Raw genomic sequence first — 12,837 nt, forward strand, 5'->3', positions numbered from 1 at the left:
GGAATAGATTTCTTCATAATCAACGTCTGGTCGTTAAGTGAAACCTTGTGCAACTAGTCATGCTTTGTACCTCACATTTCATTACTTTCATTCATCTTATGAACAAAAACTCACTTGTATCTCACTCGTTTAATGTGGGGAAGTGTGCGGCATACTAGGCTAAAAATCTCTCTTATGTTCAGAGATAACAGTTCAACCGTTATTGCCTTCTGCTAGTCTTTCCAACTGACCTCATTCTACATTCAGTGAGTGATGTAGGCTTAGGGTCATAATCTATAACTGTGAAAAATTTATTTATGAAGGATATATCAACTATTATGGTCGTTCTGTTTCAGGATTCCGCTGAATCCACATAGTTCATTGGTATTTCATCATGAGTTGCACTTTTAAGTGCTTCTATATCTTGCTCTTCGTTATGTCTTTCAGATGCACTTTCATATGCTTCTTCATTATTTCTTACTATGGAAGCAAGGTCTATTAGTTTACTAGCGTCGATTTTGCGCATTTTCGCAGGTTTCTTCCTGTGTCGCTAAACCGATGGTCGTGCGGCAGCCATTGGCCAACGGGACATTGCGGCGCACCGACCAGCCGGCATTTCAGCCATCTACGGTGCAGGAAAAGCGCACGTCCGGCGATGGAGGTGCGTCACGGATGTAACGGTGCGGCCGATGATGGTGCCGCTTTGGGCGGCACAGACGTTGTGGCATCGCTTCGAGCGGCACAGAGGAGGTGGTCTCCCGTGGCCCTGCGGCACGGCGAAGCGAGAGGGCCATCGGCTTCCATGCCGACGGTGTGCTATGTTTTTTTCTTTTTTTTCTCTCGATATGTGACGGTGGCCTTCGAGCCACCATGTTCTTGTGCAAAGGGTCGGCCGCCAGATTTCGACCGGCGGCGTGGTGGCGGTTGCGGGCTCCAGCGGTTCTACGCCGAGCACAGATCCGATGATGGTACCCTGATGCTATTTACGCTAATGTTCATTGCTACGATATACAAATCTAGAGCAAAAACATTAGATACAAGAATACGTACTGATTCGATCGTACCTTTCAATTCTTGTGAGCAAAACGATTCGATTCCCTAGCTTGGTCTTTGGTAGAGCTTCATGCTAATAACGTGTTTAGAAATCACTGCTACAGGGTATAGTCGAGATATCTCTGAAGAAAATAATTGCACAAAAGAGACATAATGTAGAGAAAAACGTTCTCTTCTTTATTAATCTCTTTTTACAATGACAGGTTCTACCATATATATATATATAGTATACAAACTAAAAAATAGAATCTTCAGGTTTTTTAACAGGATCCTCCGTGTTTGGGTCAAACGGCACCCCTATGTACTAGCTTCGTTCCTTTTATGTTGTCTCAGACAGTTGTTTTTTTCTAAGTATTTGTTATCAAAAGTTATTAGAAATAATTATTTAATACTTTCCATGATAAATATACTAATATCATTTTTACATGATAAATTTTAGTACCTATATGTATATTACTGATTAAATTTTATAATTTCTTACTGCACATGTCTTTAAATGGCTTCTAATTTAGAATAGATATAGTATAAATATACGACACCAGTTGAATTGCCAATCGGATAATGGATGTCAAAGCAAGCGCGCGAGCAAGCATGGTTTGTTGACTTGCTTCGTTTTGGGTTGTTATTTATAATCAAAGCGTCCGCGACCGCGATGCAGTTAATATGATCGAACGGCAGAAAGACATTGAAAATCCATTGTTAGCCGCCTAATCAAGGTTGGTTAGTTTTTAAGGGAGTAGTGATGGAGGTTGATAAAAACAAAATTAGCGAGGCATCTTATAATCTTTTATAAAAATTTTATAGTATCTTATAATCTTTTATAAAAATTTTATAGTATCTTTTAATCTTTTATAAAAATTTTATAGTATCTTTTATAAAATTTTTATAGTATCTTTTATTCTTATTATAATAAGTTTTATTTTTTTAAGTAGTTATTTTATTTTCTACCTCTAATTATTTTCTATATCTTTTTAACTTACAGTCATCTTAGCACACAGTAATAGGTATCTTCTGCATAGCCGCATCACTGTATGGGTACTGTAGGGCTCGAAACCGCTTCCGCTGAAGCGCGTTTGCGGCCGCCGCATCACTGTCTCGGGCACTGAGTCGGCCTGACATGCCACGTCCTGAAGGAGTGAAGCCCAAACGCGCAGGAGGACAGCGTCAGCGGGACAGGACAGCCCACGCGCCGAGGAGATGCGCCGAACGCCGACTGCCGAAACCGACGGACACCCGCTGGACGGGACGTGTACCCGCGGACTCGAACACCCGACGCGCGTCCGGAGAAACGGCCAAACCCAACCGCATACGAGTATACGGCGTGCGAAACAAAAAAAGTCTTGGCGCGGCGCGCACCGCGCACTTGTCTTCTCGGAACACGCAGCGTGGTTGCGGTGGCGGGGCCGTGACGCGTAGCCCGTGCGTGCTCGGTGCCCATCACACGCGTGGAGACGGCTCGCGCGGCTTCCGCAGACGTGCGGGCCGAGGAGGCCGCGCCGAGGGAGAGGAGAGAGGCCACGTTGCGTCGGCCCGCTTGCGCGCGCGCCGTAAAGATAACCCGGGTGATGAGCCGGTGAGCCGACGCCTGGCGCAGAGCGCACCGAGATAGCCCAAAGTAGGCCTGCGCCGTTGGGCGGGGCTACAACTTTGCAAAAATAACGGGTAGGGCAGATGTGGATTGGGCTTAACCATTGCTGGGGCCCTTGGTACCCCTGCTCAATTGACGGGCCGACGAACATAGGGCAATTTAGGCCGACCACCATCGATTCTGGCCGGCTCCCTCCATTCCGGCGTCCCTCTGGCGCCGGTGAAGGAGCAACAACAAGATTCAGAATTCTTTTGGTTTCGAAAAACGTAGTGCGATATATTTTTTCAGCTTTAATAGTGTAGGTTACAGATTGCAGATAATATGATTGTTTCCTCAGCAAAATAAGTGCATTACCTGCAAATCTCATGTCACCAGAGGCTGCTGCGACTTTCTGATAAAATACATGTCGACCCCTCAATACGGCTGCCTCAGCCTAAAGCCTGAAAGCAACATTTATTTTATATAAACTAAGTGAAGCTGCCAAAATTCTGAGGTTTGAAGTTAGAGTTTTACAAACAAAAAAGGCAATTAACAGTAACATACAGAACTACTATATTTTAAATTTCAGTTCAGCGAGCTATCAATTTAACATTGCAAGATGATCAAAAATAATATTCTCATCAGAAGAAATGCTAAAGGTAACCCATCTTAATCTCCTGATGCTAAACATATAACTTGATGGATCTCCTAAAAGACAGAAACTTACTGGTAGTAATATCGGAACTGAAAACCCCATATTTGTTTGAATGATGACAGCATTGAACACTTCAAAATACTTGTAGTATGCCACGAAACACGTTAACCTAGATTAATTAAACCCATCCTTCGATCCAGCACAAAGTTTGACAATTTTACAACACATCACTGCAAGCACAGGGAGTTTTGCATATTTAATCCCCCAGATCCAAACAATGCCACAACAAAACATAAAAATTCACGGACTAGCATATTGACATAGAATCAGTGAACTCATCCGACGGATAAGATCATATAGGGAGAGGATGCTGTCGGCGGCCTTGATTATCCTGTCGATGTTCTCATGCGTAGTCTGGATTGCGTGCGTCCTCACCTGCAACCCCACCAGACAGAAGACATCTTCCCTATCAAATTCCACAAATGAAGCTGAGGTGGTTGAAATGGGAGAGAAGACGAAGGGGTGGTACCTGGGTGGGGCGCATGGCGGTCTCGAGCGCAGAGAGGCGGTGGTCGAAGGAGCCGAGGACAGCGACCATGCCATCCGTGTTCCCCTAGATGTTGCTATAGTAGTCCTGCAACATGGTTGCACGCCACGATAGCGCGTCCATCTCCTGCACAAGCGCGGCCACATGGCGCGAGCGGGCGGCGGCCACAGCGTTGGGGATCTGGGGGGGGGGGGGGGAGGCAGGTAGCGTGGCTCGGTGGATGGACGCCCCATTATTGAAGCTTTTGGAAGGAAGGGACCGCGCGGAGCCGCAACAGCGAGGAGCGATGTGGTGGTGGCGGTGGATGGCATTGACGTGTGTGTCGTGTGTCACCATGGAGAGGAGGGGATGGAGAATCGACGTTGCACGGGCCGTGGTGCCCATCGATGACGAAGCAGGAGGAGTCGAGCAGCGCGAGGTTGAGTCGATGGCCCGAGCGGGTGGCGGCGACGTCGGGGATCGTGGGGGATCGGATGGCGAGCAACTGGAGGGACGTCTGATTTGGGATCAGGGATGGCATACAGAACCCTGAGAGCAAACCCACACCCGGACTATCGCAAACAGATGGCTATCCTTTTTTTGGTGACGTGGCTTCACAGTTGAGGATCTTTACCTACCCGGCTCTAGTAATATAAGATTTCCTCTATGGTGATGCTCCCATTTGGAGTCTTTGGTCCCTTCCTCATCTTCTCCGGGTCGGCACAGGTGACGATACGTTCTTTGTCGGGATTCTAGGAAGGTATGTTTACCACTTCCTCTGAGGAATCGGGTTAGTGTTTCGGTTATACCCGTTTCGGCGGTTTTGTCTCCTTTTGGATTGTTTAGTCGTCCTGCGACTCAGGGTCGTCGTGATGCTAGGGCAACAGATTCCTTGTCTCTCGGCAAGGGTACAACCGGTGGTCATCAAGAAATGCCTGAGCGTTCAACGTTTTAAGAGCATGTCAAGTTCGATGTGCTACTTGTTATAGCAATGGAAAATTTCAAAGCTTCTTCGCCGGGAAGGGTATCAGCTTCAAGCTGTATGCTTGACGTGTCCTTTTGCCAATCTTTGGTGCGGCGATGGTTCGTCAGGTGGTTGCTCTGATCGCCGATGACGAAGACGGCCGGGAGAACCTTGCAAGGACTAAGGTGTTTTTTTTTTATATAGATGTTTTAGTAAAAGCTACAATGTAATACTTTATATATGTGAAATACAATCCGGTTTCTAAACAAAAATTGACGGGCCAGGCGTAACACTAGGACTCACTCAACTCTAGCGGAGTCTAGCTAGCACTGGCCATTTTGAAGTGAATGGTGGCATATGGCGTGGGCTAGCTTTTGAGTAAAGACAAGCTTGCTCGTTGCGCCGATGCTCGACATCTCCGCTACTACCTACTTCAGATATTCAGATCAAACTCAGCCTGTAAGTTTGTAACGAAACGATCCTCACGGCTGATAAGCTAATCGAAAGAAATTGGCCATGCAACACAACATGCCCCCTCTGTGAGCAAGAACCGGAGACGGCGTTCCATCTGTGTGCTTGGAGTGCAGCTACTCAAGACGAGTCTGGGAGAAGGTTAGGATTTTGACGTCGGATGCAGTTACGGTACCAGAAGCTGACTTGCCGACGCTGGAAGATTGGTGGAACCGACCCTTAGGGTCTGGTTGTTTAAGCTTTTCTTATTGATTTCTTTGAAAAGTTGTATTTTTTTCTTCTGAAAAGCTATTTTTGATTTTAGTTATTGATTTTTATAATTTTTTTTTTATTTCTTAGCATACTACTTCTTAAAATAATACTTTCAGTTAGTTTATCAACTTCTTCATTTTCTCTGAAACAGACTTTTGTCTTTTTTAAAAACTATTTTTTAATAAATCCATTTATTTGATCTTTTAACTTCCAGAATTCTAACAAAATCAGAAAGCAGAAGCAGCTTGAAATAAATAATCCCTTATCCCTTCTGCCTGAGGATCAAAAGCGCACAACAGCAGCGATTTTGCTTTACACAACTTGGAATATCTGTAAAGAGCGTAACTGGCGTGTTTTTTAATAGCAAATCTTTGCAGCCGAACATGGTATTCGGTTTGATCAAGGAGGGGATCAGCCTTAGGCAGCTCGTGCGTGGTGCGTCAGTGATCTTCTACTTTCAATGGATCCTAGAGGCGTTATTCTTGTTTATTATGTAACCCAGATTATTATTATGTTGTTTTTAATTTTAATTATAGATTCTAACTACAAAAGCGAAAATAAACCATAACAATCTAAAAGCTAATTCTTATAATACACGAAACCCCACAATCCATATCTGATAAAAACAAACTTCTCCACAAAATCTAGATTGTGATAATTCACATAAAAAACAGAACCTTACATGAAAGACCAGTGTTCGTTTAAAAAAAAGTTTGTAACGAAACCAGACTTACTCCAAATTCAATATCGTCCAAAATACAAATGGTATCATATGTAGCCCGACTCTAACTCTACCAAACGTCCTTCTACGCATTTACCAACAATCCTGAAATCAAGAATTCAGCTAAATGATTAGGTCAATCCAGAGCTCTTGTCTGTAACGTACGGTTTTGCAAGCAGTTTGCAGAAAGCAATTCTTAGGAAATAAATAATTCACGCGTTCCAGCACGAATCAGGAAGGTCCAACACGCTTAAAGCAAATTCAATTGCGAAAAAATGTAACCCAAATTCACAGCTATCCTTCTATAAAAAACTCGTTCCCTATATATCCACTTTTTATTTTACCTCTAACTATTAAATCACAAAATAGATAATATAAATAAAGTCTCACGAATATCATTCTAAATAAAATCAATTTGCTTCCTGTTACCGCTTCGGCCCTTCGCTTGCCGTCCCCCGTTGCCGCCACACTCCCCAACGCCGCCTTCCTCCTCCAGGGCTCGCCTGGGTCCCCATCCTCCGAACCCCGCCGCGAGCCAGCATGAGCGCCGCCGCCTCCACGCAGGATGCGGCGGTGTCCCCTGCCGCCGCTGGCGAGGAAAGCGGGAAGGCGGCGGGAGAGGCGCTGGTCCAGTACGTGGTGCTGCGGCGCGACCTGGCGGACGCGTGGCCGCTGGGGAGCGTGGTGGCGCAGGGGTGCCACGCCGCCGTGGCCGCCGTGTGGGCGCACCGCGACCACCCGGACACCGCCGCATACTGCGGGCCCGACAACCTCGACCGCATGCACAAGGCATGCTCGACGTTTTGCCACGCACGAAATCCAGCATCTTGTTTGCACATCTCCCTTGTTCCAAGCGTTTGCCTTACATTGTTGCATTTCCATTTCGACCACATAGGTTTTGCTGATGTGTTAGTACACGAAATCATTGTTCAATTCAGGGAGCCATGGCGAGGGGCACTGTCATCGTTTCACTACTAGTCTACTACATTAGTTTCATGATCCACAATTGAAGTGGTTTTCAATCTATGCTTCTGTAACGATGGTTGGTCCTCTTGTAAATACGCTCGTACACTTAAATGACAAGGAAGAACACCTGCCAATTTTCCTCAAAAACAGTAATGATGGTTGATCCATAGATAGTCGGTTAGTCTCCACATTAAGAGAGAACCTGTTTAAAATTTTGACTCTTGGTAGCATTTTTTTAATCCTACAGAATTGAGATTTTATTGCATCTTGGCTGTAATGGTGGGCAATACACACTATCCTTTGCCTTTATCTTGTGCTGATTCGGAGCGTCTTTCGTATATAGGTAACATTGGAGGTGAAAGGAGAGACACAGCTGAAGAACCTGGCTGAGAAGCTGGAAGCAGCTGGTGTCCGGCACAAGCTGTGGATCGAGCAGCCTGAGAACATCCCGACATGCATAGCCACGGCGCCCTGCCCAAAGTCACAGGTTTCTTCATTCTTCAAGAAACTCAAGCTTTGCAAATGAGCAAAAAGTATTTCTTTTTTATTCCTCCATCTGGTACTGCCTGTTTCAAAACTTTGGAAATTGCCAATGTACCGAGTGTGCCTGTTTCAGCAATTCATTAAGTTGGATAAATTGATGAAGTATTTGCAGAGAGAAGACAATTTCTGTCTTGGATTACTTTAGGCCGTTTTCTAATTAACATGGATTTAATCTGTGAGACCTCAATTCTTCACTTAATCAACATAATAGCTAGCCCTAAGATCAAACACCCTAAGTGCGGAAGCGTGAGGTATTTACCTGCGTTCGGTGACACCATCAGATGAGGGTGAAGTGTTCGCCGGCGTGATGAAGAGGCTTCGACCTGATGTAGTTGATCACCAGCACGTAGTGGATGAAGAGGTAGCGGTCTTCACCTCATTGACAGCACCCTTTAGGATTGGATTAGGGTTAAGATATGAAGAGAGGCGGCTGACTTCGTGAGTTAGATCGTGATCACAGCCGAACCCCCTCATGTTTGTTTATATGGTGCTGCACGAGGTGGGACCACAACCAATGCGTTGGCTACACCCCAATCACGGTGCATACGTGAGAAACGGCTCCCCCATGGGATTCGGTTGTTAGTTAGGAAACGTTAGGGAGAGTGGGGGCCGAGATCAAAACCAACATAATCTTCTATACAATTATGTTTCTGCTAACAAAGGGAACATAAACATTCAGACATTTACAATAAGTAGGTTGGAAACCCATATGTCATGCAGCAATTAGTTGGCATCTGGAACTGAAAGTTTTTGGTCAGATAGTTAGTAGTTATAAAGACAGCTACCAATTATAAACGATGCTGCTCCGTTTACTACTGTTTGCAATGTCTATAGATATTCTGTAAATTTTGCTTCACTGCGCTGTTATCATAGTCATTCAAGTTTTGCCTAGCCAAGCGAGTAGAGTACTAAAACTTAAGTCTTATGGTCAGTCAACATGTAGATGATACAATTGCTCGAAAAACACTACCCTTGCGTAGCTGAAAAAAAACAGAAAAAGGAAAATGGACACCCTTAATTCTTATGTACATCAATGCCCTATCGTACTAACACTATACACACTTTACATGTACCTCTTCAAAACATATATACCTGCAGTAGCAACAGCAGCAGCTTTTTTATTATGCTACAATACTAGCATATTATCTGAACACACGAAGCAGCAAGCAAACAGGCTATAGGGAGGGAGCACACATAGCTGCACCACTCCTACTAATGCTTGGGCGAGTTCCTCCGCGGCGAGAAAAGCCGCCGAGGCGACAGCATGCTGAGGAACCCCGGCGAGGCGATGCCGTCAAGCGACCGGTAATCCGACATCAGGAGGCCCTCGGTGTTCTCGTGCATCCTCGTGCGGCCGGGCGTCGTCATCCCCGCCGAGAACGTGCTGTACTTGACCAGCTTGGGCATCCAGAATTTCTTCTTCTTCTTCCTCTCGGTGCTGTTCATCCGCGCGTTGAGGTAGGCGCGCATGGCGTCGAGGCTCTGCTCGACGACGTCCATGGGCGGGCACACGAGTGGGTTGCCCGCGGCGCTGAAACGGACGAGCTTGTTGAGGCAGCCCATGGAGTCCGGCAGCGCGGCGATGGAGTTGTAGCTGATGTCGAGCTCCCGCAGCGAGACGAGGAGGCCGATGCCGTAGGGCAGCTCCCGCAGGTACTGGAAGTTCTGGCTGACGTTGAGCGACTCGAGGTTTCCGAGGTTCTCGAGGCCGTCGGGGAGCGCGCGGAGGCAGTTGAGGCGCGCGTCGAGCGCGCGCAGTGCCATCATGTGGGAGGTGGACGACGGCAGGTACGCGAGCTTGTTGGAGTTGACGGAGAGGCGCCGGAGGCCGTGGAGCTCGAAGCCCAGCGTGTCCGGCAGCTTCGTCAGCTGGTTGAAGTTGGCGTTCAGCTCCTCCAGCGCACTGTGACGTAGGCAACGGGCTAGTTAATCACCGCTCATGCATGTCGTGCAGTAGATAGTCATTTGTTCAAGCTAGCTGGTTGGGGTGAGTGATAGATTACCGGCATTCCTCGATGGTGGCAGGCAGGTCGTGGAGCAGGTTGCCGGAGACGTTGAGGACCTTGAGCTTGGAGAGGCAGCCGATGGAGTTGGGCAGCGACTTCAGCTGGTTGGAGCGCACGTCCAGCACCACCACGTTCAGAAGCCTCGCGATTATGGACTCCGGAATGCTCTGCAGTTTTTAAAATGGAAACGTAATTAGATGCTGTCATGACTTTGGAGTAGTACTGTATTTTGTTCACTGTTTTATTAGCATATTCCATTCCATCAAATAACTGCAGATATTGATCATAGTATATAATCTATGACGATCGAATCATTAATAACTTGTAAAACACTATACCTAGTTTTCTTCTGAAAGAGCGTACAATTAAGCACTACTCATATTTTAACAGACAATAAGATGTTGGCTTGCTGCCAATGGATTAATATATGCGGCGGCTCCGTATGGCACCGGGTACAACTTTTTCTTTGTCTTTTGGTGGCTGCAAAGTTCTTCCTTTTTTTAAGGTTAAAGTCAACTTCCAGAGGCATATACTTGAAAATAGAAAGTTGCCTTTGCAAGGATTTTTATCCAGTGCACTACAAGTACCATTTTTTACTCCTGGAAAGATCGGCTTTATCTTTTTATTCACATCAAGTCCAACAAAAATCTGAATAAGATGTTCATCATGCACTTGTTTTTCAGGTATATATGCGGTAAGCCTGTAACCCTCAAGAAGAGATCAGTCACCATGCATATTTGATATTTTTGTCCGCTATAACATACAAGAAGCCAAGCCAGGCACCAAAGCAATAACAAGATGTTGTGAGAAATGATGATCATCTGGGCTAACTTTCTTGTATTAATAATAATCCATGCTTATCTCATAGAGTTGCAGTTAACTTATCACGGTGATATAATACTATGGTGACGCCGTCTCAAGATAAGTTCTTGCTGGCTATCCATTCGAATAGAACGGATAAGAGACAAGGATGATCATTCAAGCTCAGAAACAACAAAAGTAAAATGACAAGAAACGTATCAAGGAACACAAGAAGAAAAACTATTTTGAATTTCTGAACAAAAGTAGAAACCACATATATGTAAAACCTACTTGGAGATTGTTGTTGGAGAGATCCAAGGTGGTGATGTGGCCAAGAGGCATGGTGAGATGTGGGAGGGTGTCCATGGACATGCCGCTCATGTCCAGCTCCTGCTCCTTGAGCTTCTCCTCTTGCTCTGCATGCCCTCCTCCAGCTCCAAACCCAACAGCATGGACATGCCCTCCATATCTCCTCTTCTCTCCCATGTCCCTCATGTTTCCTCTAGCTTCTCCACTTCTGATACCAAATGGAAGGGCAAGAAAATGTTGGAGAGGAGAGGAGAGGAGACAACAGCCATAATTGACACTATGTACGTACGCCTAAGATGTATATATGCAGCTAAAAAAGGTTGGGACATGTGTGACACCCACACTAACAAGAAAACACATCAGGGTGGCCGGTATTGATTACATGTTACAATCAGGAATGGTATGGCCAAGAAAAGAGATGGTTTGGTGATAGGAGCAAGGCACAAGTGGGACAAATGAGGGCATAGTGGAAAGCTCTGCAGAAAAGGATGGCTTTCAACTGTAGTATTTCTTGCTCTAGGGTCTTGGCTACTTAAGATAACTACATCAAAATCATGCTAGTATTAGTTCGTGTAAAAAAATCAAGCTATTCTGGAGATGAGTTGGCCAAGAACAAGAAAAATGGAAGAAACACTTAAGATAATGCTCCTGCAGCACCAAATTAGAGAGCGTTGAAACCAAGAATAGAACAGCTATCTATCTAATTAAACAAGGACATTACCCTACCCATAATTTTTTAATTTTTATCAAACTAGAACACCAGTACAAAGTTTCTATTAACAAAAGGAAGGCGTTCTCTTCTTGTTTGTTTCTGAACCAAAGATTCAGAGCCTACAACAAGAGAATGCATGGTAGTAGCTGTCGACAAAGCAAGACAAAAATACTGAAAAAGAGTATAACCAGCGAGAGACAAATTTGCAACAAGAGAAACCATTAACCACCACAAGACCAAATTAACTAGCTGCAGCCCGTCCTCTCGCTCCCAGCGCAAGATCACCAACGAATTCAGAAGAAGGAAAGAACAGGTGGAAACGATAAACAGAGAAAAAAAAACGAAGAACAGAAAAAAATGTAGGAAAAAGAAAAGAAAAGAAACGAGGCAACGAGCAACATCTACTTAAACAAGAACGCCGCAGCTGCGTGCATGCAGCTAGCTAAAAAACCTATCCATCAAGCATCCGGTCAAGTAACAGTGAATATAGCTAGCAGGCAAATAGGCCTCACCTCTGAAGTGTTCTTTTCAGAAACTTGGTAGCAGGAGCAGCTGCAGGAGGCAACCGGCCGGCCGGGAGCTAGCTAAGCTAGCTGAAGAGAGGCAGGCAGACAAGGCGAGGAGGAAGGAGCTGACCCTTGAGCAAAGCGTGAGCCCTGATATATAGCGAGAGAGGAGAGGCAGGAAGGAGACGACCGGGGAGGCAACCGACGGAAGAGCTGCCCCCGCGGCCCTTTCCTCTCCACACGCACACAGTGCAGTGTGCAAGTACCAGACGATGTATATAAACGAGCAGCAAGCGCCTCGTGGCCCAAGCACTCTGGGGCCCGATCGCCACGGTACATCCGTACGTACCCACCCGCCGGGCTCTCTCTCTCTATCACTTGCCCATTTGGGCGGCTGGGTTAATTTGGAAGGTCAAATGCATGGGATAGCGAGAAATATATGGAAGGAACCGAGAAGAGCCGCAGGGCAGACGCCGAACCAGTAAAGGTTGCGGCCGTTCATTGAGGTGGGAGAATCTGGAGGTAGAATTAGATGGCGCCATATGTGTGTGAAATTCAACAACGGCCGCTGATTAAGCAAAATAATAAGTTTGTTTCGGAAGTCTAAAATAACAGGTGCATCGCACTTCCCTATGTGTTTTTTTCGGTGCAATTTTTGGTAAACAATGTATGGCACAACATTTTGATTCCTTATACACTATCAATTGCACATGTGTTTCACGCAAGTAAAATTAATACAGAATATAACAATTCGAATAGTAAATAATATGACAACAGGTGGATTCACGGTGAGAAAGTTATATTTT

The 12,837-nt window shown here is 45.6% G+C and overlaps 1 protein-coding gene and 1 pseudogene across 1 annotated transcript; one reads left to right on the forward strand and one right to left on the reverse strand.

The window, feature by feature from the left end:
• The first annotated feature begins 537 nt into the window (after positions 1-537).
• Positions 538-7,866, forward strand: LOC133925603 (uncharacterized; annotated as a pseudogene).
• A 783-nt stretch (positions 7,867-8,649) lies between these two features.
• Positions 8,650-12,293, reverse strand: LOC133924920 (plant intracellular Ras-group-related LRR protein 1-like). The gene is made up of 4 exons (XM_062370659.1): positions 12,038-12,293; positions 10,796-11,021; positions 9,701-9,870; positions 8,650-9,600 (listed from the first exon to the last, which is right to left on the reverse strand). Exons 2-4 carry the CDS (start codon positions 10,997-10,999, stop codon positions 8,910-8,912), a joined length of 1,065 nt encoding a protein of 354 aa, XP_062226643.1. The 5' UTR covers positions 11,000-11,021; positions 12,038-12,293; the 3' UTR covers positions 8,650-8,909.
• Positions 12,294-12,837: the final 544 nt, after the last annotated feature.

Source organism: Phragmites australis, chromosome 7 (genome assembly GCF_958298935.1).
Source record: "Phragmites australis chromosome 7, lpPhrAust1.1, whole genome shotgun sequence".
In the NCBI taxonomy this organism is placed as follows: Eukaryota; Viridiplantae; Streptophyta; class Magnoliopsida; order Poales; family Poaceae; genus Phragmites; species Phragmites australis.

Excerpts from the sequence above, each read along its gene's own strand:
- LOC133924920 (XM_062370659.1), bottom strand. The coding sequence starts at position 10,999 with ATGAGGGACATGGGAGAGAAGAGGAGATATGGAGGGCATGTCCATGCT. Across the intron at positions 9,871-10,795 it reads TCTCCAACAACAATCTCCAA|AGCATTCCGGAGTCCATAAT; the intron begins GTAGGTTTTACA and ends TAAAAACTGCAG. Across the intron at positions 9,601-9,700 it reads GCCACCATCGAGGAATGCCG|TGCGCTGGAGGAGCTGAACG; the intron begins GTAATCTATCAC and ends CCTACGTCACAG.